Source organism: Bidens hawaiensis, unplaced genomic scaffold (genome assembly GCF_021521415.1).
Source record: "Bidens hawaiensis isolate Kalapana, Puna unplaced genomic scaffold, B.hawaiensis_p1.1 tig00028038_1, whole genome shotgun sequence".
NCBI lineage: Eukaryota > Viridiplantae > Streptophyta > Magnoliopsida > Asterales > Asteraceae > Bidens > Bidens hawaiensis.
This window is the reverse complement of record NW_027494555.1, coordinates 169,739-197,231: the sequence shown is the minus strand read 5'-3', so window position 1 is coordinate 197,231 and position 27,493 is coordinate 169,739. Positions and strand designations below refer to the sequence as shown.

General features: G+C 33.6%; 2 protein-coding genes and 1 long non-coding RNA gene across 3 annotated transcripts; 2 read left to right on the top strand and 1 right to left on the bottom strand.

The window, feature by feature from the left end:
* The first annotated feature begins 3,812 nt into the window (after positions 1–3,812).
* Positions 3,813–6,265, top strand: LOC143576269 (uncharacterized). The gene is made up of 4 exons (XR_013142915.1): positions 3,813–3,859; positions 4,180–4,254; positions 5,167–5,207; positions 6,169–6,265. It is a non-coding gene; the product is annotated as an uncharacterized LOC143576269 (long non-coding RNA).
* A 16,431-nt stretch (positions 6,266–22,696) lies between these two features.
* On the top strand, positions 22,697–25,754 carry LOC143576254 (protein COP1 SUPPRESSOR 2-like). The gene is made up of 6 exons (XM_077060388.1): positions 22,697–22,967; positions 23,092–23,310; positions 24,041–24,164; positions 24,902–24,975; positions 25,108–25,265; positions 25,349–25,754. The coding sequence occupies exons 1-6, from the start codon at positions 22,876–22,878 to the stop codon at positions 25,540–25,542; spliced, it is 861 nt and encodes a 286-aa protein (XP_076916503.1). The 5' UTR covers positions 22,697–22,875; the 3' UTR covers positions 25,543–25,754.
* Positions 25,755–26,071: 317 nt separating this feature from the next.
* On the bottom strand, positions 26,072–26,946 carry LOC143576255 (large ribosomal subunit protein uL2my, C-terminal part-like). Its single transcript, XM_077060389.1, has 2 exons — positions 26,794–26,946; positions 26,072–26,684 (listed from the first exon to the last, which is right to left on the bottom strand). The coding sequence occupies exons 1-2, from the start codon at positions 26,885–26,887 to the stop codon at positions 26,200–26,202; spliced, it is 579 nt and encodes a 192-aa protein (XP_076916504.1). The 5' UTR covers positions 26,888–26,946; the 3' UTR covers positions 26,072–26,199.
* Positions 26,947–27,493: the final 547 nt, after the last annotated feature.

Here is a 27,493-nt window from a genome sequence, read left to right as displayed (position 1 = left end):
TCCTGTTTCTTTCTGAATTTATAGTAATTCCTTTCTTTAACTGGGCTCGGCTAACTGTATAACAATTACACGTATCAATTAACTAACCCTACCCATATCATTAAGGTTTCATCAGAAACTTCTAAGTCTGGGCTATTCTAATCGAATCCACAGTTCTATTCGTATGGACTTTCTATTCGAATGGTAGATTCTATTCGAATGGACTTTCCATTCGAATGGATTTTCTAATCGAATGGACTTTCTATTCGAATGTTAGATTATATTCGAATGGACTTTCTATTTGAATGGTAGATTCTATTCGAATCGAATCACACATTCGATTCGATTGCATTCCTTTGATTCAGGTCTTCTAAGGACCCGATTCGAATATGGTTGTATTTTCATCACTTTCCAGCCTTTCCTTTCGACTCGACTTGCCTATTTTGTATAAGGAACTAGCCTTGGTCTATAACTACCTTGTTTCCTTGCGTTAACACGGTCCAAACGTCTCCCGTTTGTCACATCTCATTCCAAACAACTTGTTAATGTTATAGTTTACATTTTTCTCACATAATAAGGTCTGATTTACTATCCTACTAAGTTTCATGCAAAACCGACTTCGTTTACCCGTTCTTTTCACAGACTGAACACTACTCGTTTTACCCGAAACGAACCAACTAACCCGTTTACTAGAGGTTTTGTTTATATATATATATATTTAAGATTATTTTATTTATAAATTAGTATTTGTATAATTTACATTGTTCAACCCGTGTAGTACGTAACATTATCTAAACTGAAAAAGTGGGTGTCACACCTCAACTTAGGGTTTAGGCGTGTGACCAATGGTTGGTACATATTTTGTAAATTATCAGAGTTTAAGGTTTAAAAGCATAAGTCTTTTGTTTATTAAAATATTATACTTCACAAGTCGGGAATTAAATACCCGATACGATTACAAAGGAGTTTGATTGAAAAAACCATAATTTACATCATTTTATAATATAAAACTTCAAAAGAGTCATCAGATCGTCTAATGTCTAGCCACCATCTCCCAACATCTATTCTTGATTACCTATAAAACATTTATGAAAACTTTTAGCGCATACTCGAAACAATCAGCAGCCTCTAGACCAAAGTACCAATTATATCACATTAGTTCAACCCTATAGACTGGATCATTGAGAATAGGACATGGTACCACATGTGGTGGGACATGTGTACTCTCTGCCCACATATGTAAGGATCCAAATACAAGTATAACCAGCCAAATTTCTAGAAGATATTAAAGTTTTAGGGATACATTATCCAATGTAAACTTTGGTTTTTGGATAAATGACTTGATTAAAGAGTTTTAAAGATATGAGCGTATTCACCTTTGTTATGATCATCGCTTTCACTGATTTATCACATGAAGGTGCCTCGGGTATATACTACAAGAATAACCTTGTATAAATATCTAGATTAAAAGAGCTAGCTTCGCACCTTTAGTTTGTTTTGTATAAAATTTACCTTGATAAATCATTTGTTTATAAAACATTTGGACCATTAGTCTCTCTTTATTTTATGTGGTGCATTTTTTCTTCATGAAGAATCACAAATATTATGTTTTTTCTTCAAGAAGAAACATTAATTTAACTACACCTCAGGCGTGTAAAACTTTATGTTTCTAAATATAAAGAAACAATATTTTAACTATACCTTAGACTTATGAAAAGCTATATTTAACTTCAATTTTTTATCAAGGCATGAGTTATACCCCCGACAAAGGTCTAAACCTTTATAACAAATATTTAAGCAGAACCCCTACCTTAAGCGGGTATTCTGAATGAAATGCCTAGGCTTCAAGCAAGCGGCACTCCTACTAGTCATTGGGTATTTGAAAGAAAACGTCGGAACTTACACGTACTTCGAGAAATCAAACCGTCAGAAAGTCGGGACCAAACACGATTCCTGAGGTGAATTGCTAGAGAGATATAAGTGATTTGAGATGCACAATTGCAGAGCCCGAACTTTCTATTTATAGGCAAAATTTTGAAGTTCGTCGTGTATCGCGATGGAGAAGGAAAGGCTCCATTGCGTAGCGCGACAGATCCGTTAACCGACATTAATTATTTTAATCAGTCTCGTATTGCGACAGACAAAACTTCTTAGCGTAGCGTGACGTAGACCCATTAGGGTTGCATCGTCACTCTACACGTGCCACGTGGCGCTACATGGCATGTCAAATCATGCCACGTGGTGCACCACGTGTCTGATGACCGTGGAGACCACGTCGCGTATCGTGATGATTAGCGACATGGTTTTTTCGTAGCGCGAACCCAACCTTTTCTCGTGTTTTGTAAAACAACTATCGCTTATCGCGGTGGATCTCCTTTTGATCCGCCGCGTAGCGCGATTGATCTTGAATTCTAAAAGTTTCATTTTTAACCCTGTTCTTTTATGACTATCATACCCTCATGTGTAAACATATCTGTCATTAATTTTATCAAGTCACAAACACCCGTGTTTGATAACATGCAACGAACAAAATTCACTAATTAAAGTGCTTATATATCTTCATCTATACACTAAAACTTTAGAAAAAAGCACTAATACACTTAGGTTGTGTTTGTTTTTGCTTCAAACGTCTGCAGGAGGATTATGTTTGCGGGCACGCGGACATAAGTTCTTGAAGAACGTTTTTTTTTAAGATCTAAAAACTGCTTATATGATCTTAAATAATAAGCTAATATCCACCATATTCACACTTCTTCACACTTCTTATCATCCTACCAACATCCAATGTCAACCACCACCACCACCCACCGTGCGCTACCACCACCACCCACCGTCCACCGCCACCTACCGTCTGCCTCCACCACCCCCACCCATCGTTCGCCGCCGCCGCCACCACCACCCATCACCTACCATCCGCCACCACCACCGTCAACTACCCACCACCGCCACCGTCCATCACCACCACTACCCACCGTCGACCACAACCCACTGTTTGCCACCACCACCCATCACCACCATCCACCACCACCACCCACCATCCACCACAACCACTGGTCACCACCACCACCACCCACCGTCGGCCAAAACCACCGTCCACCACCACCCACCGCCACCACCACATCAAACCACCCACCACCATCGTCCATCACCACCATTACCCACCGTCGGCTACCATCACCGTCCACTACCACCGTCCACCACCCACCATAACCGTCTATCACCACCACCCAGTGTCCACCGCCTACCACCAATCGTCCACCACCATCCACTTCCATAGGCCGTACACCACCACCAATTATTTTAGCAGTCTACAAACGTTAAATGGCTTCTATATATTGTGATATATATGATAGGTAGACGATATCCAGTTTATAAAACAAACAGTATTATGTTTTCAGATTGCAGACCTTCAAACCAAATTTTCAATTGCATATATAAAATCAGATGAAATCAGATTGCCGACATTTTTTATCTTAAAAAACAAACATCATCTTAGTTGCGGTTAGAATAATAGGATGATACATTAGTAGTCATAATGAAATAAAAATGGGTATAACAAATATACAAAATTTAGTTAGGGGTAAATATGAAATTAACAAAGATAAGATAATCAGATTTTTAGATATGAGATTATTAAAAAAATAATAAGAACATAATTTGTATTATGACATATCAAAATGTTATTTCCTATACTAGATGGGTTGTAATAGAACACTTTTAAAATGTTCAAGGTGCTTATTAAAACTAGAATTAGGGTAACCCCATACACTCTATTTAAACGAATCTAAATCCAATAAAACTATTATAATTTAATCGCCGCCACGTCGTTGTTTTCCATCACATCCCGATACAAAGACAACGTCTATTTTTAAGTAACGATGTAAGCACTTTTATTTATTTTATATTCTCTTATTTTCATCACAATGTGATTCTTTACATTTATCAAAATCAACTATGATTTTTAAAATTATCATTTTGCAAGTTTTGGTTTTAGTAATTTTATGGACTTATATGCATAGATGTTGGTGTTGTAGTAATTAAGAGTCACACAATCTCATATTGGTTTGATAATCAAAGAGATTATACACCAAACAAATGAAACAAAATTTTATAGCAAAAAGTTTTCGGTTTGTTATTTGACATGTACACAATTTTGATGAGTATGCCTTTTCTACTTGTTTTGATTATTTTAAATGTCAGGTTAATTTGGTGTTACTCGCTCATCATATAACATGTTGATTGGTTATAGCATTTTCAAACTATATACTCGAAAAGGTATAATCTAAAACCATTCAAATTATGTTGGAAATTGTTTACTACTTGTCTAAATTATGGCTGTTCAAAAGCTCGAATTTTAATGAGCTGCTTTGGCTAGATTTCTAAATGAGCCGAGCTCGAGCCAAGGTTGGTACGACTCGTGGCTCAATATTGGCTCGACTCGTTGGCTCGTCTAATAAAACCCTAAATTTTAATAATCTATCAATCAATATAATTGCCTAAAAAAGATGAGGTGCCGCGTTCTTGTCGCTCCCCACTAGGGTGTTCAAAAATTCTGAGTACGCACCCAAAAATCTGTATCCGAATTATCTGAAAATTTGGATATCCGAATCTCGGATATCCAAATTTTCGGATTCGTATATTGATCTAGTTCGGATATCCGAACTATCCAAAATATTTTTTTAGTTATTAAATAATAAATATTATTTATAAATTTCAGATAATTTTTGGATATTTTGGAAAATTTCGAATAATTTTTCGGATAATTTTTCGTATATTTTGGATAGTTCTGATATCCGAAATTTAAAAGTAGTTCTTAATTTTTTTTATAACTATTAATTTTTTCTGATAATTCGGGTATTTGGTTCACTATCCTGTTGGATATCCGAAATTTCATACGCGGATAGTGAAATCCACTATCCGATAGTCCGGATATTCGATTTTGAGCACCCCTACTCCCCATCCTATCAAGCTACCCGATTGCTTCAATTTTAAATGATATCGTCCTTATCATAACTTCTTAAAAAATGATATCGTCCTTTGTTTTGCAAAACCCTAGCCACGTCACTTTTTCTTCCTGTAACAATGGTCTCATCTTCGTCATCCTCCTCAACTTCATTAATTTTAGATTCAACAACACAGGTATCAGTTTCAACGCTCATGCTTTGTTTTTCCAATTGATTTCAATAGGTACAGTTTCGTGCTATCCATGGGTTGATTCGTTTAAATAGGTATTATTGATTATGCATATTGATATATGACACATATTCTATTCATTTCAGACTGTAGTTTGCCTATTTTCATTCAATTTATTACTTGACTATAATGTTTAGGGTTAAGTAACTTATTGACTTTTTCAAAAACCAGAATTTTTGGCTTTTAGAAAACTGCTTTTTGACTTTTTCAAAAAGCTAAAATAAAAAAATTAATGTCCAAACATCTTTTAACTTATTAATTTTTTCAAAAAGCCAGTAATATTTTCAAACTCAATCCCAAACATCAAACCTTCTCGGCAACTTATATTTGGTTCAATTGCATGGTGTTAGATTGCAGATAGGCTCGAAAGTGCAAGAAACCTTATTTTGTATACCAGGTGGTTTTACGTAAAGGTTTTGATATTATTTTACGTGGGATACAAAAAATCAATAAACTGAAGATGGACCAAAATGACAGTTATGCCCCTTTATTAAAGTTTCACATTTATATTTCTTTTCATTAACTAATGAAGGGTATCATTGTCAATTTTATGCCATATTTTTCATAAGTTACCTCTGCGTGTCCCACATGCACATACAGAAATGTAGACAATTAATTATTTCATCATATACAAACAATAGATACAGACTGTAGAATATACTGTATATGGTGTGTAGGTTTTGTTTGACATAATTTGTAATGCTTCCAGATGTTTATTTTCTTTAATGAAAATCCGGATAAATGAAAGAAAGAATTAGGATATAGCTGAAAAGGTTGCATCATGAGATTAAAATTTGTGATTTGTTTGATTTAGGTTACATTTTTGGGTCAAAGTTTTACTTTTTAATGAAAAAGACTGATAAGTGAAACAAATGTTTTGTTTTTATTATTATTATTATTTAATCAAAATTGGTTATTTGGACATGAGAATATCAAGTGTTAAACTGCTGTTTTGAATCTAATTAATTAGTTTTCTATATTTGTATTTCGTTGCAGAATTTGAACGAGTCAATTGACGATGTTCTACTTCAAGAACTCTTCAAACCGTTTGGTAACATTTTGTCTTGCAAAGTGGTTACCCTCGAGGACGGTAAGAGCAGTGCTATTGAGAAACTCAATGGGACTGATGTTGGAGGCCAACAGATGTATGTCGTGTTTTACACATACTTATATTTCTGTCTTTTATTATGAAAATGGTGCATGATTAATTGTTGGTTAATTTCACTTTATCTTATTTTCTTATAGATATGTTGGGAAGTTCATGAAAAGTGAACGCACATCACCTAATCTTGATATCAAGTACACAAATATGCACATCAAGAGTCGAAAAAGATATGACAGAAGAAATCCTTGAGAATCGCTTTGCCAAGTTTGGAAAAATTGTTATCCGGGCTATAGCAAGAGATGAAAATGGCGTTTCAAGGGATTTGGTTTCGTAAATTATGAAAGCGCGGATGATGCATGCAAGGTGGTAGAAGATATGAACGGATTGAATCTTGGTATGTTATGATCTTATGTTATCTTGTGAGGGATTATGCATGTAATCAAGTTTCAACATTTTGATTTTAAATTTTCTATTTTGTTTGTCTCAATGCAGGTTCAAAGGTTTTATATGTTGCTAGGGCTCAGAAAAAAGCCGAGAGAGGAGATTTTGCGGCGTCGGTTTTAGGACACTAGGAAAGAACAAATAATGACATTAGCATTATTTGGATTCGGATCTCTCGAGATGTTGTTGGTTAGCTTTGGTATGAGTGACATTAGCATCATTAGTTTTGGATTCGGATGTTTTTGCGCACCCCTAGCGGAGAGAAGTTAAAAACAAGGTCGAGATGTTTCATATGGCATACACAAGCGTTCGTGGCAACTTCGGGCAACTGTATTTCTATTTAAAAAGATGAGCTAAGCTTGAGGTGTCTGTAAATAGTATTTCAATTATAATGAAATATGTGAAGTTTGTATTTTACTTATGTCACACCCCAACCTACGGCGGAAATGCCGGAGCGTGAACTGATTGTCACAGCTCAAAAGGTTACTATCATGAAATTATAAAGCGACAATAACTAATTAATTTATTTATTATCAAACAATATCCATATACAACAAAAAAATAAAGAAAATTACAAATACAAAACCAACTATTCTTGTATATGTTTTATCCTAAAGTCATCTCTATGTGAGCTTCAGTTCTATAACCAATCCAAATCTATAACCTGCAAATGCGAAAAAAATATATGTTTGTCAACAACACATGTTGAGTGAATAGATCACCAGATTTGACACAAACAAAAGTGATAATAATATATAATGATATAAGTGAATAAAAATAGACAAAACTGTTATCTGTGAGTATAAACAATTAAACCGTAGCACATACATAAACAATCAACCATAAAGAAAGGGCTAAACCGTTGTCATGCGAATGGGCATTGGTTACCAAAAATGAGGTGTCGGTGAAACCATTGCCAATGCGATGGGGCTCCGGCCACTACGACGGTCGTATGATCATACTATAATGAGATTATGTTGGACCTCTCCGAATGCGATTCAAGTAAGCAAATAGCAAGTAACAGTCAATCATTCAATTGATACACAACACAAAGATCACAGTTTGCGTTTGAGAAATAATAAGATAAATAATATGATAAATGGTACGCAAGTGTCCCCAAAACATTTGAAAACAAGTAAAATAGGGGAGTGATTACTCACCTGATCGGATGAACAAAATAAAGATGATGATGTGTGAATGATGAACCCTTCGGGATACACCAACAAGGATTCCTAGTTAAATAGGATAATATAAGTTAGTTATAAATGATATAACATGAGTTAAGGAAATTAAGATTTCGATGTGATTGAAGTTATGTTGTGATTATGGATTGAGCGATTGTTTACTATTGCTATTATTAATATTATTGCAAACCATTATTATTGTTATAATTTTAAAGAATTATTACTTTTATTATTTTATTGGATCACCATTACGTATCCTTGATAAAATCAAATAATTAGACTTATAAATACATAATTTAAATAAATAATTTTAATATAAAATATACTTATAGTTATTTGAGTAACTATAAAATACTAGTGTATAAATAGATAGATGATCATAATAATAATGTGTTATTAATTAAATATAATATGTAGTAGAATATAAATAAATATTTCGTTTAGATCTATTTAATACGTTTAGTATGTATAATATATAAAATAAATATAAGTGAGTTTATCAACGACGAGAAATCACAAATAATGATGTCGGGTTTTTATAAATTTACTCATTGCTAATAAATACTTATAATACTTACAAATTATACACACACACATATATATATAATCTACTAGACGAGTGCCCGCGCGATGCAGCGGGTCTTTATACGCGAACCCTATTAGTCACGTAACAATTATGAGTGTTTATGGTTCGATTTAAAACTTTAAACCGGTCAGCGGTTTGGTTTCATCGCTGAGTTTTTTACTTTCAGTCGGTTGTTTTTTACTTCCTTTATCATTTCAAGTATCATATTTTGACTTAGTTGGAATTGATGATAAGGTTAAATTAATAATTATTTTAAACAAATTTTATTATCAAAGCTTAAACTGTTAAATCAAACCAAACCAAACCAGAACCGGACCGTTAATAACAGTTTGGTTTCAATTTTCAATGGTTTAATTTTAGTCACGTAACAATTATGAGTGTTCATGGTTCGATTTAAAACCTTAAACCGGTCAGCGGTTTGGTTTCATCGCTGAGTTTTTTACTTTCAGTCGGTTGTTTTTTACTTCCTTTATCATTTCAAGTATCATATTTTGACTTAGTTGGAATTGATGATACGGTTAAATTAATAATTATTTTAAACAAATTTTATTATCAAAGCTTAAACTGTTAAATCAAACCAAACCAAACCAGAACCGGACCGTTAATAACAGTTTGGTTTCAATTTTCAATGGTTTAATTTTGGTTTTGGATGACAAAAGATGGGTACTAACGGTTGGACTCACAGGCTTATAACTTAAAAATAATCAAAACCGGCATTAAACATCCCTACGTAACATATTAACTTTTTAATGGAAAAATTTATAACAATATTATACTCAAATTAAAGAGAATAAAATACTCGTTTTTATGGTGCAATATTTTTACAAAAATACTAACGTATGAAAAACTTATCGTCGTTTAAAAATCATGAGTGAGAAGTTGGTTGAAAATTGAAATTAAAAAAAGAATATGGTTAAAGATGAGGATGCAAACTTGTAAGTTGGGTGATTTGTGTTTAAAAGACAAGTATACCCCTAATTACACATGTACTTTATGTATTAACACTTGTAAAACTCTTAAAATCAAATGTCTTAATTTGCCCTTGTTTGGTGTATTATATATAGTATAAATAACAAGATTATTTGCCAGGAAGCGTAAAACTTTAAGGTGTCGGTTTGATAAAATCAAGTTTGTTTTATTAGCTACTATCAATTAGAATTAGTTATAAACATAAAGAAAACCAATTGAAAAATAAAATAACAAAAGCCACTGTGACTCGAAACTAGGTAGCAGCCGACACAAAGATTTAACACACCCACACCAGCCAACTGGACTGGTGTGCCAGATGGGTAAGGACCAGAAATAATAACTTAAATAAAAGAACTGCTATTAACCAATTAGATTGATAAACCCTAGAATCTGTAATTGTTCAAATCGTTCGTTGTAAGATTAAATGGTGTTAGGGTTAATAAATTATGGACAGAAACGAACTCGAGACATAAACTAATTACCAGAACTGATTGTGTATTGATGGAGAACGGCTAACCACGAATGACGGCATAAACGATGACCGGTAACGATCCTTGCAGACCACGTTAATCTTATTAACCATAGGGGTTTTAATCTCGAGGTCCAGGCGACGGTGCAGGAAAGTTTAATTGTAATTATATGAACCCTAGATGGTGTAATGCTATAAAGGTAGAGACGGGTTTTATTGATATCTCAATTCGTATGTAATAGATCGTTTTCTTTAATTAGACGAATTCGGTTGTCTATTTTTGGTTAGTAATGATCTACCAAATCAGATTTGATTAATGTCCGCAAATTTCGGTGCAAGAAAGATAAACGGGTCGCGGTTAAGGTTAAGAATACGGGTTCGGGTAACGACTATAGAATATCAGTTTGAAACCCGAGTTGTTACAACTTATGAGACAACTCCTTGTTTAATATATTGTTTCCACTGCTATAACCAATACAAACTAAATTTTGATTACAACTGAATCTAATTATTAAAATAAGAACATACCCAACAATACGACGTATGCATATTATAATTGCTGCTTATTAATTAACAACTAATGAATATAATCATAAAAGATGGCATTGTCAATTTCTACATGAACTCCATTTTTATCATAGGCCAATGAGGAAGATTAATTAGGGTTAAAACATAGATGAAAAGAGACAATCCTATGTCAAAAAGGTTTTAATCAAAATTGACAGTCAAGCTAACGCATTGGCTTTTTGGTTAGACGTGCATCTTTTAACTTGTAGGTTTGGGTTTCTAACCTTGAACCTTATTTATGTTTAACCAAAATCGCTATGGAACGGTGGGATTGTATGGGAGGGATTTCTGGAATGCTGCTCCGCAGTCCAAACCCAATCCGCGCTCATAACTCTTCGATTTCCTTCCGAATTAAAGTCTTTTTTTTATTGCATAAGATGTATCTCTAATTTCACTCTCAAAAAACAAGCAGTTCTATAATCTATACTTCTATTTCATATCCAATTTCTCAAATGGCTTTTGGAAGTCAATCTCAATCACAAGAAAACAATAGATGAAAGCGAGACACATGTAAGTGAGACTCAACGTACTTACATTGACGTTGATGATAATGAGGCAGTTCATTCATCAGCAACAACAAGTGAAAGTCAATCAAAAGTTGAGAAAGATTCATCTACGCCACTACTTGGTGAAGTAACATTCCATGGTGTGGGATATAATAAGAATCTAGGAGGTATAAAATAGTGGGCTTGCAATCACTGTAAGGAGATGTTCACAAGCACTTACACCAGAATTCACGTTCATTTATTCGGGGCTGATGCGGGCAAAAAAGCTGAGATTAAAAGGTGCTCAACGGTACTTAGAGATAGAGGGCTGCATGAAAGGCTTTTTACCAAGGTAAAAGAAGCTGAAAATTCGGGAAAGACTTAAAAATCAGTTTTATCCTCTCGTGCACCTTCAAAGAAAGGCATTGTAGAAACTTTTGGCGCAAAAAAACAGAATCCATGATAAAAACCCAAAACAATCCATGATAAAAAAATCTAAGAAATTAAATATAATAAACCTGGTTATGTCTTAAAGTGATTAGTATATACTATCATTACATTTTAACATATATATAGTTTACTATTAACCGAAAAAATAAATGGATAGATTTAAAGCATATATTTATAATTTATAAATTTATATGACAATTTACAATAATGATAATAATAATAATAATAGATAAATGGATTGATTTAAAAAAAATGGTCGACTTTTAAGCATATATTTATAATTTAATGATTTTAAAAAAATTACTTTGTAATGAAAGCATATTGGAGTTTTGTTTTTCTTTACAATCTTACGACATACATTGTACAATATGTTAATAATAACATTTGAAATTATATATTTTTAACAAATACGGGTTGTTGTTGATTTTTGAATTAATTCATCAAGTATTTTGGAATATATAGTAAAACTAGTTTTTATCCCCCGTATTACGGGGGTTGTTTTATATTATTTGTTCTAATATTTATTTATTTTTGAATTTATATTTTTATATTGTATAAAAGTTAATAATATACTTATGGTTTGATGATAAACTGTTTCACAAATAAATGAAATATTATAACCCGGTTAAAAAGCTATATGGTTTTGATGAGACCCAAGACCCGTTTATTTCTTTTACTATAAAATTTGTTTTTTTAATTATAAATAATATTTATGAAAGTTAATAATATACTTGGGGTTTGATGAGACCCAAGACCCATTTATTTTTTTACTATAAAATTGATTTTTTAATTTAAATAATATATATATCTTTTTTAAAATAAATAAGATATTAATTTTTGGTGTAACTTATTTTATAGTATTTTCACATCTATAATTTGGTAAGAATAATTTTTAATTTAAAGAGATGTTATAACCCGTTTAAGGAATATCTGGGTTTGGTAAGACCCATGGTCAAATGCATGAGAAGTCTCCATTTAAACATCAAGCAAATCTGGTGACTCTAAAAAAAAGGGGAGCGACCACATCGCGACACGTAGGATTTTTATGTTTTCGTTTATATATATTATAGATATTATGTCAATATTATAAAAATGTAAATTTATAATATAAATAGAGTGTAAATGAAAAGTGAACTATTATTTATCTATTACATATATAAGATATATTAGGTTAATTAAGATGTTAATTTTAGAGTGGGGAAATTGTAAGAATTAACCAAAAAAATAATAAGTGTTCATAATTATTTTGCTCTATTAAAATAAAAAGATATGAAAATTATCAAAACATCAAAATAGATTAAAGTTTAACCATTAATTCCTTAACATATAGAATCCATCGTTTCTTTGCTGATAGCTGCATGTTTATCAAATAACACAAAGTCAATATCTGAAAAAATTGAAAAGTGGAAGCATATGTTACAATAGTTTATTACAAAAGTGGGTTACAAGAATGAACTATTTGTACTAAAATAATGTATAAATTATGTCACATCTTATAGTAAATATTATGAAATTTAGTTGGGTGAATATGAAATTAACAAAGAGAATATAATTAGATTTTGAGAATGAGATTATTAAAAAAAATTAGAATATAATTTGCATCATCGCATATCAAAATGTGTTTTTCTATACTAGTTGGGTTGTAATCAAAAGCTTTTAAAATGTTTAGGGTGTTTGATGCAAATAGAATTAGGGTAACCCTGTATACTCTATTTAATCAAACCTAAATCTAGTTCCGCTATAGTAACTTTATCGCTATTGCGCCGTTGCATCTCACATCCATCACATCCCGATCCAAAAATGACATCTCTTTTTCAGTGACGATGTAAGAGCTTTTATTTTATTTTTCATCTTCAATTTGCCTTACAATGTTTCTTTACATATATCAAAATCAAAGATGGTTTTCATATGTATCATTTTGCAATTTTTTTAGTAATTAGGGTTGTTCATCGGATCAGATAATAGATTATTCTGTACGTATTGTTCGGATTTGAATTTTTTAGGACACTATCCGAAATCCGATCCAAATTAAGGGTGTTTCTATTCGATCCGAATCCGATCCGAAATGATTTCGGATGGATTCAGATCGGATTTGGATAATCCGAAATAATCTGAATAACCCGAAATAAACCGTACAAAAAGTCTAATTAAATAAAAATACAAAACCGGAAAATAAAATAAAACATAAAGAAAAGTCAAACTACAAACAAAAGTCGAATTAAATCCATAATCCATCATTATTCTAAAAATTAAATCATATACGAAGGATGCCAATCCGATGTTATTTAAATCACATGTTATTTATTCTGATTATTCGGATATATGAATAATCTAAACTATCTGAATTTTTTGAAATCCCTATCCGAGTCCGATCCGAATCCGAGTAGTTATTCGGATCGGATTATTTGGGTTTTGGTTTCGGTTCAGATTTCGGATTTCGTGAACATCCCTCTGAGTAATTGTATGAACTTATATGCATATATTTTGTTGGTGTCGATGTAACGTAATAAAAAATAATACACACCAAACAAACTAAACAAATTTGGTAGCAGATATTTTTGATTCCTTATTTGACATGTTTAAAATATTGTTGAGTATGTTTTTTATAACTTGTTTTGGTTATTTTAAATGTCAAGATAATTTGGTGTTGTTCACTCATCATATAACATGTTGATTGGTCATAGCATTTACAAACTATATTCTTGAAACGGTAAAGTCTAAAAACCATTCGAACTATGTTGATAATTGTTAACTGCTTGGCCTAAATTGTGGTTATTCAAAAAGTTCATGGCTTTTTGAAAAAAGCTCGAATTTAAACGAACCGGCTTGTCTAGGCTCTATTTCTAAATGATCAGAGCTCGAGCATGGTTGGCTCGACTCTTTAGCTCGGCTCGTTGACTCTATTTAACCATAAATTTTAATAATAATATATTACTATAATTATTATTATTATTATTACATATATAGTGTCACTTGATATTTAAAACATTATACAAATGAGCAAAAATAAAAAAAAATATAATGTTACAAAATCTTTAGTTTATATATTTTATAAAATTGTTGTTAAATTTGTCGTCTATTTATCAATAACTATAGAAAAATAAAAAAACTAACAAGTTAGACTCGACGAGCTCGAATTTGATTTTTCAGCACGATAAAGTAAACGAGCAACACTATGTTCAAACATATGATGCAGCACTATGTCATATATATCATATCTCAAGAAAACCAAAAGGCAAAAAAAGTTTGTTTGTGTAGATAGCAGTGAATCTGTTAACAATTTGAATGACATAGAGTTATAATGATAATAGAGTTAATGTTAACAATATACCTACAATCCCAACATTTAACGTATAGTTTGGGTTTGGCTCGTTTACACACATACAAACCTATGAACAATTAAATATACATTGTGTTTAAAAAACTAACATGTAAAATCCACCTAAAATCACAACAATTAACACACATAAAATATACTTGAAATGTGACACAAAAAATAAAGTCATAGATTTTTTGCTTTGATTATGAAGCTAACTCATAAACCTAAAAACAAAGTCACAGAAGTTTTTATGTTATCATTTTTAATAGCTTTAAGTAATTTTAAGCACTTATTTTTATTTAGTTGTTAAACATATTGACCCGTTTAGTATTTTCTCTGTATAAAGAAACCCACCCACTTAATTTCCTTTCATCAATTTGGTTTTTTGTAATTCTTTGCCCACTAACTATTGGCTTTTTATTCAAAATGTAATTTAAAAAGCTCTCTGAAATGCTAGATCTACTTGAGGTAATATACTAAATCATTTCGAAAATTAGAAATGTGCTCTTACTTGCTATTTTTTACCTACAAGAAGTGAGGTCATATGATACAAGTGGACAGTTAGTTAAGAATGGGTATATACAAATTCTGTGTTATCTCGAACGGGTGAATCGATTAAGACAAGAATTAGCTTAAAAGAAAATGGGTCAAAAATGATTAAGAAAAGAGTTTGCAGGTTAAATAGTTAATACATGAATCGTGGTCCGCTCATTTTTTATTATACATATAGGTTCAGTTCTTACGTGTGCGTGCAACTCATCAAGAGTCCCAGAGAACATTCCACCAGAAGGTAACGACAGGCTTTATGTTTGTCATATATTTATATATTTTGTATATTTTTGGAGTGACATTTTTATGTTATGTACAGTTCCATCCGGTCATACTTAGAGCGGAAGGAAATCACACGGATAAGGATTTAGCGGCGACGTTTTTAGGTGTCGGTGCTAAATTCGAGATTTCTTGTATAGTTTTGAAATGACGGGCTTTGTGATTTTAGAATGCAGTTTTCTCTTATTTAATTTTTATTTTATGACTAATTTTTAATGACTCGCAAAAAAGAGAGACATAAATCTTTGTTTTTTCCATTTTATGACTCCTGCTTAATGACTCGCAAAACAGTGAGTCATAAATCTTCTAATTTTTAGAAAACATGACTCTTTTTCTATGACACACACCTTTACGAGTCATAAAAATCCTCGAGTCATAAATTGTTAGTCATTAAAAACTATTTTTCTAGTAGTGAATATACATTGAATACCAAATCTACTTTCACTCATAGTTTTGGTCTACTTTCACTCTACTCAATTTATTGCTTTGCAAAGTAACTCACCTTCTTGAGTTTCTGTCAATTTTATGCTTTGGACGATTTTATCTATTTTGAATTTTATACGTCACATTTTGCAACTTAAAACTAAAGCAACATTTTGACAACTCATTTGCATCTTCATGGCCCCCAGATGGCAAAATATTTGCTACAGGAAACCAAGACAAGACTTGTAGGGTATGGGATGTAAGAAGTCTATCAAAGCCGGCCTCGGATCTTATAGGGCAACATGGGTGCGGTTCGATCTCTTCGTTTTCATCAGACGGGCAAGTTTTGGTGGTTGCAGAAGCTGCAGATTTTGTTCACGTTTATGGGGAAATAGTTGGGGTTTCACTCGGTCCAGATGATGAAACGCTTTACATTGGAGTGTCGGACCAGAATTATCCCAGCTTGCTACAGTTCAACAAACGACATAGGCACGAGTATCTTGATTCGTTTGCTTGATAAGTTATGTTGAGTTGCTTGTTTCTGTTTTGTTGGAAAAGACACAGACTTCCATAAAAAGAAGGTAAATGACTCAAAATATTTGTTATATAACATCTTAGAACTTATTTATCTAAAAATAATAACCTATTTGTTGATTTCTATAGATTATGAGAATGGAAAAACATGTTCAGCATTTGATTGTTGGAAGCAAAACTTGTGGTAAAAAAAGTGGCACGTATTTTCACTTCTCAGATGTGGTGTAAGAGTTCAACATTGAAGATGTTAGACAATAGACATTAATCCCTCACAAATAAAGTGTAGGGTTAGAAGTGTCAAAATATGTTTAGTCAGTATTTATCAAATATGTAAATTAGAAGGGTGAACTTGTAATTAGGTTGAATCGGTATGTACAAATAACAAAACTAATGCATTGTTCAATTGGTGCCTATTCGATATGTACATATACTCATCAAATCCCCTTTTGCAATTCAATTGTTGTTCTTCTCAATCTTAATCTTAATATTTTATATTCTGGGTAACCAAAGATCCAACATTTTTGGCACGGTTTATATGAAGAATAATTAATTGGGTTTAATAAAGATAGAAAACATTAGAAGTTTTGGACTCACCCATATCCCTTTATTTGGGCCCGTTTTAGTTTTCGTGTTCTCAAATTTATAACCCTAAATTTGTCTTTATATAAAAAGAGCTTATACGTGTAATCATGTGTGATTCATATAAATAAAGTATGACTTTAGTTGTAGCCTGCAGATGTGGGTCAATCTAGACCCAACCACCTTAAATCATTGTGTTTCTTTTATTGTTTTCATGTTGTGGTCGGCCTCGTGTGCATTAATCTTAACATTTATAACGTCTTGTTTACGAATCTGAGTATTGTAATTCTGCCTAATCTTTGATTAGTTGCCAATTCTTTTTAAACCTCTGTAAATACCCATGCAATTCTTTTGAATCCCTAAAAATAAACAATTTGGGTTTTTAAAATAAAATTTTCACCTTTAGAGATGAAGATAATCATAGATGTATGGTCAAAGTGGGGTAACGAGACTCTTCAAATTTGATTTTTGCTCTTGTGGTGGCTAAACGTGTAACATCCCGACCTTTCGTACCACCAATATTGTCCGCTTTGCCCCCAATGGGTTGCCCATCCGGGAGCTCACGGCTTTGTTTTTGGTTGCCCAGATAGAGGCGGAGTTTTCATGTGCTCCACAATCAACTAAGCCCAAAACGCGTTGCCAAAGCACTAGTCCACGAAATCATCATAGTCCTATTGTTTTAACACCGAAAATTTGGATGGCGACCGAAACGCTCGCATTCGACTACTTAAAGAATTGACATTTATAACACGGTTTATATATGGCCTAGAAAACGAGCATTATAACTCAACCATCCCAGGTAAGTAAATCACCTTCGATCCTTGGAATCTTTTTGTCAAATGGTCATTTTATAATGTCTCGTTTTCTATGATGGCTACAAACCCGATATAAACGCAACCTTTAAGGGATTTGAAACAACGGGATCCAAGTTAATCTTGTAATCCATAAAACACAATAAAAATCTACTTTTTGCGTTTTAAGGTAAGGATACCTTGGAAATACTATGAAAGTGTGTGTATGTGAACATTTAGGATATTTGTGAATTTTAAACAAGTTCATAAATAAGCATGCGATATGAACAATAAAATAGAGTAAACACGTATGAACACACGCATAGTACCCTAAGCATAACAATTCTAGGTCGTTACGTTTAACCACCTATCTTAATTGTCATGGCTCTGATACCAATCTGTCACACCCCGACCAAAGGCGGCGGAACATGCCGAGGTGTAATGATTGCCCATAAGCGCATGACACTATTTAAAGCGACAATATTTAACAAACTCGTTTCATTTCACAACATCGAAAATGTCACATAACCAAATAATCATAAGTCAAATTCAACAAAACATAGCAAAATATAGCAAATCAAATATTGTTTATTTTTGCTAATATCCTAACGGTATTTGTGACGTTTTCTTCACCGAACTCCATAATCAACCTAGATGCAAACCTGTAACATTTCATAAAATAAAGTTTGTCAACACAAAGGTTGGTGAGCAATTCATAAGTTTGAACAATATGTATATAGTAAGAAACGCCACAATCTTGTATACAAAACCACAAATAAATAACAATAATTTGGATAATATGAGGTCGCTAATAAGAATACATTAGCGACACCGTCTATAAGAGAATACCAAATAGATTCGGATTTCATGAGGTCGTTAATAAGAATACATTAACGGCACCGTGCTATAAGAGAATACCAAACAGTTCACGGATTTTATGAATCAACCTTCCAAAAGCGGTAAACACATAAGCATATAATCAAGTAAGCATAGAACACCCAATCGAGCATTTATTTAAGTAAAGTATACAATAACGTTTATGTTTTAAGACTCAAGTATAAAGCATCTGATTTGAATAAGTATGAAATGTCACCTCAAAACAAAAGATAGAAAACGGGGTATGAAGTTACTCACATTCAAGTAATAAACTTGAAAGATTGATTATTTGTAGATTTGCCGGAACGACGAGTTAACGTATGAAGCCTAAAATAAAAGAAGTCTTGGATTTAGAAGGGTTGCCTTGAAGATCTTTAAATAAAATAATTGTTGTAAAAAGTAAACAATTTAAAGTTCAAGGTTTAACATGTAACTATTTAAGAATTTATAATAAGGAAAATTGGATTTTAATTTAATAATCCCAACTTAATAATAACCCTTTAAAATGTGAGTTTGCTCAAAACCGGGTTAAAGTATCTAACCTTAATATTTACTTGACCAATGTTAAGTAATAAGGTGGGAAAAATGCTAAAATGCAAGTTCCTTTAGGACAAAGATACTAAAACGGGTTTTTAACGAGTGTTCGGGTTGTCGGTTCGGGTCTTGACAAATGGTCAAACCCAAAGTCAACTTTCCAAAATATTAATTGTCATGAGATAACTCATTAAAATATAATAACACTTAACCAAGTATGTAGATCTATTGTTTAGAACTAACAACGCACGTTAAGCGGGTGTTTGGTTTTGTCGGTCCAAACTATGTTATGAGATCAAGTTGGATCCAACAATTCCAAGTACTTAAGATAATAATTAAAATCAGTTTGTAAACTATTTTTAAAGAAATATACAAGTCTTGATAGCTAAAAACACACTTGTGTTTCTTAAGCGAGTAAAAGTCGGATTGGTTCAGTTTCCATCTCACAACAAGTTCATAGATGGATTCTACATACCCACATATCATAGATCTTGTATAAAAATGTACAAATGAAAATATTTAAGTTCTACAACTAAAAAGGTCAACAACAAGTCTTTTTAATAAAAGTTCGGTTTGGTTCGGTTTCCATCTCACAATGAGTTCATAGACGGATTCCACATACCCAAGACATGTAAATGTGACTAACAAACTAAAATGAGCAGAAGTTAGGCATAAATGATATGTATAATAAGTGTATATATCAAGAACACGAAGTCCTCCATGAAGCCTTGCCTTATGAGATTCGAAACTTAACCAACCGGAGTCGGTGAAGTAACAAAGAAAGGAAACAAGGGGTGTGTATTATATATATGTTGTACCACCATATTCAAGAGTTAGCAATGTTAGATGAACAAGTTAGAATTAAAGATAAAACTCAGTTTGACTTTTGGAAGTCAAACACTCAAGAACACTAAGAAAACAACCTTAAGATCTTTGTATTTGGGAGAGAAAATGAAGATGTAGCAGGTGTAAATGAGGGGGAAAGAGTGTGTATATATAGGGGAAAGAGTTGGGTCAAATATGGGTGTTAAACACAAGAAATTGCATGCAAATGGGTCAAAAACAAACACAAAACAACAAACAAAACGTGCAGGTCTGGGCTCCCTTCGCGCCCCGCAACCACCCCCGTCGCGCCCCGCGAAGGGGTTATTTCCTGATTTTTCAAAAATGTCAGTTTTTGTCCCCGTAGTTCGTTTTAAGTGATTTTTAAGCGTTTTAAAGACCAAATTGAATGTTTTCAAGACCCAACAAGTGTAAAAAAATATCGTAACATAAAATTCATCATTTTGATTATTTCCAAAGTGTCGGTTTATAAAACGGGTCGGTTTACATAATAAAAGTTTACAAAACGAATACTATTCGGACCCGAAATTGACGAATATCACACTTTGTCCACGGCCGATGTGGGATAGCCTAAGAGTGAGACGATGTTGTGTTTGCCAAGGGTGTTACAAACAACCCCCCTTTGGACTCATCGTCCTCGATGAGGCATGTCCCATCATCCTGAACGACACAAGAGTAGCTCTGATACCACCTGTTACATCCCGGCCTCTCGTACCACCAATATTGTCCGCTTTGCCCCCCGATGGGTTGCCCTTCCGGGAACTCACGACTTTGTTTTTGGTTTCCCAGGTAGAGACTTCCCAGGTGGTCACCCATCCTAGTACTACTTCCACCTAAGCGTGCTTAACCGTGGAGTTTTCATGTGCTCCACAGCCAACTAAGCCCAAAACGCGTTGGTGATGTTAAGAGGCAGGACATTACTTATGAACCAAGGATATCTCTTGTCCACGGCCGATGTGGAATAGCCTAAGAGTGGGACGATGTTGTGTTTGCCGAGGGTGTTACAAAACGACTGTCAAATGACAATCGGCAGTATGGTTCCTGAGGGAACATCCAATCCAAACTCTAAAAGCAAGCGTGAGTCCGGTTAAGACAACATAGTATGGTCAGAGTGGGGGCATCGGAGCTCTCTAAATTTAAAGAGCGTGGTTGTCTAATTACAAGAAAATCGTCATTTTGAAAAAAAAAAAGATAACTAGAGACGTGAAAAAGACTTCAAGCTTCTTGAACCACACTTCAACTAGGGCATAATCGTTTGATATATTTAGCATAGAGGTGAAATTTGTGTGTTGAAATGAGTGGATTTCATAAGATTATAAAGGCAAAATTATTGAAAGATTGTTTGAGGGAGGTAGTATCTGGTTGAAACGTGGTCGGCTTTATGAGGTGCCAAAGAGTGGTGTAATGAGCATTAGAATTGCAGAGATATGTGCAGAACAATTGATGAATTAAGGTTTTATGCATACTAGGATTTTTGAATACTCGTGGCATGCGGAATATCAATGCCTGAACAACCAATGGGGCTTGGGTTCTCTTACTGGTTCAGACGTTTTTGCTTTAGTTTAGAGCATCCACAACAAGCTACAAATTCCAAGGTTTGGATCTAGGTGACATTAAAAGGACTTCAGGATCCAAAACTTTATTGTTGTAGAGTGAAGTTTATGGAGATAAGTCCTTGTATGTTGACTTGAAAAGGACTCCATATTGGCCCAACTTTCTCTCTCATTCTCTCACATACATATATGTACATAAATTATATGTATAGTTTTAATATTTTTTAGTGAGATTTATGGAAGTTTGTTGTTGTGGAAAGAGGTGGTGTTTTAAGAAAAATCTAAAATATGATGTGGCGGTTTGTATGCCATTGTTGTTGTAGATGCTCACTTTGCTTATTCTTTCAAGCTAGCTAGAATTACATTCTATTTTATTATTATTATTATTATTATTATTATTATTATTATTTATTCATGCTTTGTAATTCAATTCACTTACAAATCTACCAAAATTTAAATATATATAAACGAAAACTTCCTATATTTTTTCAAGCCACTATATTGCTTTTTTAAGCCACCACCATTATGTCCCGAGCCCCATTGTCATGACCCTTAGAGGATGGCGTGGCCCTAAAAGAATAGTTTCAGAATAGTTGTGTGTGACCTTGGTTCAATGCATTCACTACAATACAACCCTATTGCAATTTTCAAAATAGCCCTTCAAGAATCACTATCATATTATGGTTTTATAAATAAATTTGTTTGTTGAATTATTTACCTTCCACGCATGGATATTAAGGGCACGTTTGGGATTAACTTTGAAAACAACTTATTTATAGAGACTCTAACGTTAATACTTTAAAAAGTTTAACATGTCTTGGCATATGTAATTACATGTGTAAAGTACCAAGACGAACTCAAGCTCATACTCGACTCATAAGTCGGAGTGTAGTGTTTAAACAAGCTAAATCTCGGCTGCACAATGCATAATTAATACACACACTACAAAAGAGATAAAACGGTAAATTATAACAAAGATCGTTAAGACTCGACGAGCATAAAAAAATTTTCTCGACCTCAGGCCGGATAACTAAACTAACTTTATTTGAGAGTCGGACTTGATAAGGCTCGGCTCGTTTCGAATTTTCCATCGATCCTATCTCGAGTAATCAGACCACCGGTCACGATTATATAAAGATCAACACTTGAAACTGGAACCAGTAAAAGATGAAGAAAAACAAAAACTTTCGAAAAAGAAGCTTCACAGAGGAAGAAGAAGATGATCATACAACAGTTGCAGAAGACGGAAAAGACATGCGGTACGTTAATTCTTACACTACAATCTCCAATTCGTAATTTAGGGTTTGTATGTGAAATTGGGGAAAACGTTTAATTAGGGTTTAGAACTTAAATTAAACCCAATTTGATGATGGGTTTGTGCAGATTGGCCTTGGAAGAGATCAAGTTTCTGCAGAAACTGAGGGAGAAGAAGTCAGGGGTTCCAGCAGTGGTTAAAACAGGGCAGGCTGGTGGCGGAAATAATGTCGGTGGGTTGGTTTCGAAAGGCGGTGAGAAGGCGGAAGGGGACGGGGAGAAAGATGATTTGGTTTTGCAGGATACTTTTGCTCAGGAGACTGCGGTTATGGATGAAGATCCACATATGTATGTATTTAGTTATTTACCCTTGCTTGCTATATTATTATTATTATTATTATTATTATTATTATTATTATTATTATTATTATCATGTTATGTGCATTTAAACGGGTTTTATGTCGGTAATGTATGTCCTAACTTAATAAAGCTACACGGCCTGTTTATTAGACGAGTTAGACATGACGAATCAAATTATGCTTATTTTTGTGTGGTATATACAAGCATAGTTTAGTTATTCAAAGCCCTTATTCTTGCGCCTAGGCCCATTTTTCAGGCGAGGCTCAATAAATGCGCTTCTAGTTCTTAGGCGAGCGCTTTGGCATTGTCTATGCCATGAACATGAGAAGATAAAAGCCTAGCGAAAGAAACGCAAGGAGTGCTGTGGAAACTTAGATCTAGGAGAGGTCAAAGGCATTGTACTGATACATTTTGTTATTCATGTTTTGGAATTACATTTGAAAATTGACTATTTTAGTTCTTTTGGTGCTAATTAGGTGATACTTGATAGTACCTGTTATATAATCGCTTTTGTTTATTTTATTTGAAAATAGTGTTATTTTTCATATGCATGATATATTTTTAATTTTTTTAAGTGCGCTTTTTTTCCTCATCCCTCGCTTTTTTTGCGCCTTGCATCTAGGCCCCAGGCGAGGCCTATGCGCCTTGAGCACGCCTAGCACATTTGATAACTATGTATACACGGCAACATAATGATTATATTTTGGGTGATGTGCAGGTTAAAATATATTGAGCAAGAGTTGGCGAAGAAAAAAGGAAAGAATATTGATGTGACGAATCAAGTTGAGAATGATATTAAGCATGCAGAGGACGAATTGTACAAAATTCCAGAGCATCTTAAGGTGATATATTGGCTTCATATTATTATTATACCTTATTATTTACTGATGTGATTGTGTAGCGTACTCTTTGATTATATCAATTTGAAGAAATTACCACCTTAGTTAGAAGTTTAGAACATTAGGCGGTTGGTTGACAAATGGCTAGTGCTTGTTTGGTTAAGAAGGGATTAAGTGAATGCTTAGGCAGATAAGTACATTGTCTAGTTTTGATGTATTAAACGCGGCTAATGTAAAATAACCTTGATGTTGAAGTTTGCCTATTTGTCTATTGTTAGTGTTTTAGAAAGTCCTAAGTGGTCAAGTGACCTTTTAATGAGATGAAGAAGTTCCTTAGTAGAAAATGTAAGTTGTTCATATATATGTATAAAATATAATTACATCTACATCATGTAAACATATGAGGGATATAAAATTGATACAGTTCTCTTATGATATAGTTGCTAGTTTCAGTGTTTTGTTTTACAGTTTTCATCATATTATTTTTATGGGTTGTCTCGTTTCTATTGTAACAAAAAGAAGCAATCAATCTTACTTCACTTATGAGATATACTAAAAGCTTTACATATGCTAAAATTACAAAATAATCAAATTTGGATGTGTTGTCATGAAAACATGTAGTTACCTAATTAGTGTTAAAACAGAGAAAGACAGGCTTATGTTATAGAATATCCTATGAATTATCATTAATAGTGTATGAACTTGTTATACTTACGTTTACAATCTATGAGTTGATTTAGGTCAAACGACGAAACTCAGAGGAAAGCTCTACTCAATGGACCACTGGAATCGCTGAAATCCAGCTTCCTATCGAGTATGCCTGTTTCTCTCTCTATATATTGTGTATGTATATATTGTCTTCCCTAATGATAAAAGAATGCAGTTATGGGAAGTTTATTTTGTTTATAAACTTGGTAAAAAATCTGTTAACTTGCTGTTGGTGCAGATTTAAGCTGAAAAATATTGAGGAAACAGAGGCTGCCAAAAAGCTCCTGCAGGAGAAGAGACTAATGGGCCGGGCTAAAACCGAATCCACAATACCTTCGAGTTATAGTGCTGACTATTTCCAACGTGGCAAGGACTATGCTGAAAAACTTAGGAGAGGTATGCCTTCACACATCCAACTATTTGTCACTTTCTATTATTTCTTTTTATATGCTCTAACGATATTAATGGATGATTTACAGATCATCCTGAGCTTTACAAGAAAAAAGGTGCAAATAACAATGGGGAATCTAGAGCCAATGATCCTGCTGCTGTAGAGGGAGGTGATGGCGGTGGTGCAGGCGGTGGAGGTGGTGGTGGAAGACAAGCAGCAACGGATCAGATCATGCTTGAGCGGTTCAGAAAGAGAGAACGCCATCGTGTGACCAGGAGATGACGAACAAGTTAGTTTTTTGCTGTCTTGTACTGGCCTGTGGCCTCTTTGATGGCTTAATGCTTTCTTTAAAAAGAAGTTGAAGATGAAGGGTGTGTTTGTTGTTGGAGAAACTGGCATTTGATTATGTTTATGATTTTAAATCATGAGAATTAGTGTTTTGTTATTTAAGGAAAACTAAAAGTGACTTGCTTACACTTATCAGGTTTACATTTATTAATTCAGTTCTAGCATTTCAAATCCAAAAATTTTCAGATTCTTTGATGATTTGATCTTGAGGCTTTCAAAAAGATTACATTTTCCACCCCTAACATTTACAAAACAAGTTTTGCTTTAGATGTTTACATCTCTCGAGGACTTGATAAACCGGTGCATGCCAATGGTGCCTAGTGATAACATGTAACTCGACCCATAACATGTGATACTGCCCGTATTGCATGTCATTGACGTCTGGTAAGGGGCCTTTATAAATTACATCCAAAAATGTAAAACGATCATGTAGCTTCATTTGGCACAAAAACAACCCATCTAAATTGTTCAAAAATCCAAAATATTATTATCATGAATACCACAAACATAATCCGTAACCAAAAGCATCTTAGAAGATTTGCACCAAACTGCAAAATCAACATCCTCTAAAACACACCAAACAATAATTACCTATTTCCTACGCTTCAGCGGGCCAGTTTTGTACCCACTCTTAGTCGGTTTTCCCCACGGAGTAACTGAAGTCCGACCCCTACACCCACTACTCTTACTCTTACCTTCACCACCACCATGAGGATGGTCCACAGGGTTCATAGCCACACCTCTAACCACAGGCCTGCGCCCGAGCCACCGGCTATGACCAGCCTTACTGAGCTTCCTGGCCTTATGCTCTGTGTTTGACACCTGCCCAATGGTTGCCCTGCACTGGACATCAATCAGTTTCTGCTCTTTAGAAGGCAGCTCAATTAAAACCATTTTAGAGGCGCTTGGTTCCTTTAAGATCTTTGCAAAGGTGCCAGCTGCACGGACCAGCTTCCCTCCTTGACCCGGGTTGACTTCAATGTTATGAATTATGGTTCCGATTCGCATCATGGATATGGGCATGCAACTACCAACTTGTGAACTGATGTCCAGAGAGAACGTCGGGTTATAGGCATCTGTATAAGAAACGGTTGTTAAATAGAAATTCATAGCTTTGGATTATTATTAACAGCATTAAAAAACAATCAACAAATAATAGTTGAGGGCCGTTTGAGAGAAACATACTGGAAGAAGAGCTAAAAGCCCGTTTGCCAAATAAAGCTGAAGAAACAGCACGAGCTCTGTATAAGAATGCCATTGTGCTTCTGCAGATTAACATCGAGATATATAAATACCATAATAATCCTGTCGCATAAAATCACAGTCGTCCACTACTCCAACAGAAATTGCAATATTTTAATTTTTGCCAACCTTTTGAAAATAATATTTTATTATTTTCATCACTACACGGACATGATGATACTAATATGAAATGCTGCCCACTAAATTTATAGCTCATTCATTTTTTGAGTTCTAATAACTTTGTACATTTTTACATATAGCAAACAAAAATTATATTTTTTACATATAAATAAATTTAGGTCTGTAAACGAACCAGACGTTCAGTGAACCGTTCGTTTATGTTTGTTCGTTTAATAAATGAAAGAACACGAACAATAAAGTTTCGCTAGGTATGTCCGTCCGGTTAGGTTCATGTATTAATATTTTACTATAAATATATTTAATTAATTATTTCCCTACCCTCATATATAAACCATTTTAAGGTTAAAAGAATAAAACCCTAAATCCATTCACATCATTAGTGTCCGTTAGCATCCGATATGTTTGTTTGTGCCCGATAGTGTTCATTAGTGTCCACTTGTGTTCATTTTCAATATTAATGGACGGACACGAACGAACATAAACAAGCTCAGTGTTTGTGAAC

Excerpts from the sequence above, each read along its gene's own strand:
- LOC143576255 (XM_077060389.1), bottom strand. The coding sequence starts at position 26,887 with ATGTTAATCTGCAGAAGCACAATGGCATTCTTATACAGAGCTCGTGCT. Across the intron at positions 26,685-26,793 it reads GGCTTTTAGCTCTTCTTCCA|ATGCCTATAACCCGACGTTC; the intron begins GTATGTTTCTCT and ends TTTCTTATACAG.
- LOC143576254 (XM_077060388.1), top strand. The coding sequence starts at position 22,876 with ATGAAGAAAAACAAAAACTTTCGAAAAAGAAGCTTCACAGAGGAAGAA. Across the intron at positions 23,311-24,040 it reads ATGGATGAAGATCCACATAT|GTTAAAATATATTGAGCAAG; the intron begins GTATGTATTTAG and ends GGTGATGTGCAG. Across the intron at positions 24,976-25,107 it reads GAAATCCAGCTTCCTATCGA|ATTTAAGCTGAAAAATATTG; the intron begins GTATGCCTGTTT and ends CTGTTGGTGCAG.